The 4,921-nt window shown below is 43.0% G+C and overlaps 1 protein-coding gene across 1 annotated transcript; it reads left to right on the top strand.

The window, feature by feature from the left end:
* Positions 1 to 1,987: 1,987 nt before the first annotated feature.
* On the top strand, positions 1,988 to 3,702 carry LOC127668799 (eukaryotic translation initiation factor 2 subunit 3, X-linked-like). The gene is given in 3 exon segments (XM_052162592.1): positions 1,988 to 2,828; positions 2,831 to 3,372; positions 3,374 to 3,702. Coding segments are annotated over 3 exon segments (1,425 nt in total). The 5' UTR covers positions 1,988 to 1,999; the 3' UTR covers positions 3,428 to 3,702.
* The last annotated feature ends 1,219 nt before the right edge of the window (positions 3,703 to 4,921 follow it).

Genomic DNA, 4,921 nt, shown 5'->3' on the forward strand with positions numbered 1-4,921 from the left:
TGCTTCTATAGCAAATACTTCTTATATACAAAATCCAGATTGGCTTTACATAGTTTGTTCTCAGGGCTGGAGAGGTGACTCAGTGGTTAAAAACACTGTGTGCGGTTGCAAATTGGTACAACCACTCTGGAAATCAGTCTGACGGTTCCTCCGAAAACTGGGCACCTCACTTCCAGAAGATCCTGCTATACCACTCCTGGGCATATACCCAGAAGACTCCCCACAATGTAATAAGGATACATGTTCTACTATGTTCATAGCAGCCCTATTTATAATTGCCAGATGCTGGAAAGAACCCAGGTATCCCTCAACAGAAGAGTGGTTGCAAAAAATGTGGTATATCTACACAATGGAGTACTATTCAGCCATTAGAAACAATGAATTCATGAAATTCTTAGGCAAATGGATGGAGCTAGAGAATATCATACTCAGTGAGGTAACCCAGACTCAAAAGGTGAATCATGGTATGCACTCACTAATAAGTGGATATTAACCTAGAAAACTGGAATACCCAAAACATAATCCACACATCAAATGAGGTACAAGAAGAAAGGAGGAGTGGCCCCTGGTTCTGGAAAGACTCAGTGAAACAGTATTCAGCAAAACCAGAACGGGGAAGTGGGAAGGGGTGGATGGGAGGACAGGGGAAGAGAACGGGGCTTACGGGACTTTCGGGGAGTGGGGGGGCTAGAAAAGGGGAAATCATTTGAAATGTAAATAAATTATATCGAATAAAAAAAAAAAACACTGTGTGCTCTACACAGAGCTGGGCTATCTGTGTAACTCCAGTCCCCAAGGATCTGGCACCCTCTTCTGACTAGGCATTCGCCAGGCTCGTACAGACAAAATGCAGATAAAGCTTTTATATACATAACAATGAAACAAGCAAATGTTTTTCTCAAGCTCTGTAATCCGATAACCCCTACAAGCCTAACAGCCATGATTTCTGCAGATGTCCGGCTTGCCTGCAGTGGGATTTTCTTTTTTTTTTTTTACTTTTAAACCAATAATATTGTCTTACAGCTTTAAAAAGAAAGAAAAATATCTCTATACACTAAAAGAAGTTGATCTGTGGATTTGGTTGCTATTGGTGGCAATGGTTTGTTTTACCTTTCAAATTATACAACTAACAAATCGTTTTTTAATGTATATTTTTATAGAAACATCTTGAGGATTGGATCTAAACTTTCCAATTTTCTTTTGCTAGTTTAAGAAAGGGGCTTGGTATAAGATGAGGAGTGTTTTAAATCTTCCTAGATTCTTCTCCATTTGACTGTTGCCATCCAGGCTACATTATCCTGCCAGTACGTACAGAAACATTGTATAGTCCTTCTCTGTAAGCCGCCATGATAATTCCAGAGTCTTCGATTGTTTAAACTCTTCAGACAATGGTAGTATTTTAAAGAACCAAACTACTCAGTGGTAGCAGGTACACCTGCCTGATTTTATGCCATTTTTCTAAAATGGCTTCTTAGCGGCACCATGAGAAGGTCATTGAACAACTGTAGATGGAGTTAGTAACGAAGTTAAAACGGAAGAGTAGGGGTCACTTTAGTCATGTGTGTTCTCGGCTTTTCTTCTGCCTTCTACAGAAATTTTAGGTAAGCTACTTTAACCCTTCAATCCTACACGTCTCTTCACACCAATCACAAATTCATCCCATCAGTTTTGTGGGGGCAGGGGGCCCTTGAAATCTCTTTCCTAGTTCATTCTGCAAGTAAATGATTTTTATGTAAGTTTAACATTTTTCCATGTGTTAGACATTTAATCCTAATATCCAGTAAGGATAACCCATTCAACACTTTGATTCTTACACTTAAAATTAGCTGGAGAGCAAGAGAGGGAATCTCAGATTCCTTGGGTTGGAACAAGTCAGAAAGGTACCTACTTGAAGCTGACTGGGCCTCATCAGTTTCTGTATTCAATCTAACCCTGAACTCAGTCTAGTTTAAAGACTGTTCCTATAAACTTAAGAATTCAGCTTTTCTCTCTGAGCAAGATGGCTGGGGGTGAGGTTGGAATGACTCTCGGGCAGCCACATCTTTCCCGACAGGATCTCGCCACATTGGATGTTACTAAGTTGACACCACTTTCACATGAAATTATCAGCAGACAAGCTACAGTTAATATTGGCACAATTGGTCATGTAGCTCATGGGAAGTCCACCGTGGTGAAGGCTATTTCTGGAGTTCACACTGTCAGATTCAAAAATGAGCTAGAAAGAAACATTACAATCAAGCTCGGATATGCTAATGCTAAGATTTATAAACTTGATGACACAAGTTGTCCTAGACCAGAATGTTATAGATCATGTGGAAGCAGTACACCAGATGAGTTTCCTACAGACATTCCAGGGACCAAAGGGAACTTCAAATTAGTCAGGCATGTTTCCTTTGTTGACTGTCCTGGCCATGATATTTTGATGGCTACGATGCTGAATGGTGCAGCAGTGATGGACGCAGCTCTTCTGTTGATAGCTGGTAACGAATCATGCCCTCAGCCCCAGACTTCCGAACACCTGGCTGCCATAGAAATCATGAAACTCAAGCATATTTTGATCTTACAGAATAAAATTGATCTGGTAAAAGAAAGTCAGGCTAAGGAACAATATGAGCAAATTCTCACATTTGTGCAAGGAACGGTAGCAGAAGGGGCGCCAATTATTCCGATTTCTGCTCAGCTGAAGTATAGCATTGAAGTTGTCTGCGAGTACATAGTGAAGAAGATACCTGTGCCGCCAAGAGACTTTACCTCAGAGCCCCGCCTCATTGTTATCAGGTCATTTGATGTCAACAAACCTGGCTGTGAAGTCGATGACCTTAAGGGAGGTGTATTCTAAAAGGAGTGTTAAAGGTAGGCCAGGAAATAGAAGTCAGACCCGGGATTGTCTCCAAAGATAGTGAAGGAAAACTCATGTGTAAACCAATCTTTTCCAAAACTGTGTCACTTTTTGCCGAACATAATGATCTTCAGTATGCCGCCCCAGGTGGTCTCATCGGAATTGGAACAAAGATCGACCCAACTTTGTGCCGAGCTGACAGAATGGTGGGACAAGTGCTTGGTGCAGTTGGAGCTTTACCCGAAATATTCACAGAACTGGAAATTTCCTATTTCCTGCTTAGACGGTGTACGTACTGGGTGTACGTACTGGGTGTACGTACTGAAGGAGACAAGAAAGCAGCGAAGGTTCAAAAGCTGTCTAAGAATGAAGTGCTTATGGTCAACATAGGGTCCCTGTCAACAGGAGGAAGAGTTAGTGCTGTCAAGGCTGATTTGGACAAAATTGTTTTGACCAATCCTGTGTGCACAGAAGTAGGAGAAAAAATTGCCCTTAGCAGAAGAGTTGAGAAACACTGGCATTTAATTGGTTGGGGATAAGAAGATAAGAAGAGGAGTGACCATTAAGCTGACTATAGATGATGACTGAAGACTTCAAGTTACACAATGCCTTGGGATGGAGTTGGAATTTCTTTTAATAGCCTAGGGGTATATTTTCAAAGCAATACTAGGGAGAATTAACTTCATCGCTCATTACCTTACTATTCTTATATTTTAGCGATGAAAATGTAACCTCTACTTTTTTTCTTTTTATTGATTCCTTGTTTCACATCATGTAACTCAGTCCTGCGCATCCCCTCCAATCCAACCTTTGCCCTTGCAACCTCCCCCAAAATAAATAGCACACAGATAGCAACCAAACATAGCACAGAAAACATGCCATCATGGAAGCTGTAGCTTCTGTGATAACACCAATGTTGGGGCCTCATCAGAACTCCCTCCAGTTATCCTGTGCTGTTCGGCATCATGGAGATCCTGCAGCTTTGGAATAGCAGGGTGGCCCTTTCATGATCCCAACCATTCGAAGATGACATAGATTTTAGGGTCGATCGCTTCAGAATCCTGGATCTGGGCCAGGGTGGTGGCTCAGCTGGTCAGCTGGGGCCCACTCTTCTAAGAACCGCAGCTCGGGAGGGGTGGGGCCAGCTCTTACAGTGCGCCTTCGCCATCAGGGCCAGCTGCACTGTGTTGTGAAGATGAGGTGCTGTGCTGGGGCTGTTCGTGCCCTTAAGGCCAGCTCTCCCTTCTAAAGGTGGCAGTGGGGGAGGGTGTCCCATCGACACCACCTCGTAACAGACCAGAGAGGCAGGGCCAGCTGTCGAGAGTGCTATGTCCAATGAGGGATGGGGCCAGATCTGCACAGCCTCGGACATCCCAGTGGTCTCTACTGGTAAGAGTGAGCCACGGACACTGGCCCACCACTGGAGCCACAGGCAGGCTTTTTCTCTCCCGTCTGTCATAGTGACAAACAGGTATTTATTATAGTCATTGAAGGGCAGGACTGTGGGTGGCATGGGGATCTTGTGTTCCTCTTCCCATGCCTTAATTTGAGTTTTGTGAGCCCTGGGCATAAGACAAGTTTGGGCCATCAAGCTAGGATGAACCTTTATAAAGGACTGCCCCTGATATATATATAGTACAATACTACCAACAAGGTGTGTCTGTGCCCATTGCTGGGGTTATAACCTACTTCTAATATGGGGCCTAAAATTAAGTGTGAAAAGTGGTATACTATATAAATTGATTAGATCACATCTACATTTTAGCAAAAGTTAAGCATTCCAAAATAATGTCTCTGTAATTTATCAATCAATGAAAGTTTGAAGTGAAACTTCGCTGCAACCAGCCTTTGGTGCAGCACCCGTATCATGAACCTGTCTAAAATGAAAATGCTGTCTTCCCATGATTCATCTGTGAGGAGCTCCATAGTGAAGGGCAATTAGTAAAAGCCAAAGGCTACCCATGTAGTTGTCCTTCTGTTTGGGGTTCTGTTGTCTGAAATTTGAAGGAAGGCAGCCAATGGGCTCAAATGAGCACCGCTCTTAGAATTGCATGCCCATTCCCCTAACACAGGTAGATCATA

The sequence above is a fragment of the Apodemus sylvaticus genome, chromosome 18 (genome assembly GCF_947179515.1).
Source record: "Apodemus sylvaticus chromosome 18, mApoSyl1.1, whole genome shotgun sequence".
Lineage (NCBI taxonomy): Eukaryota > Metazoa > Chordata > Mammalia > Rodentia > Muridae > Apodemus > Apodemus sylvaticus.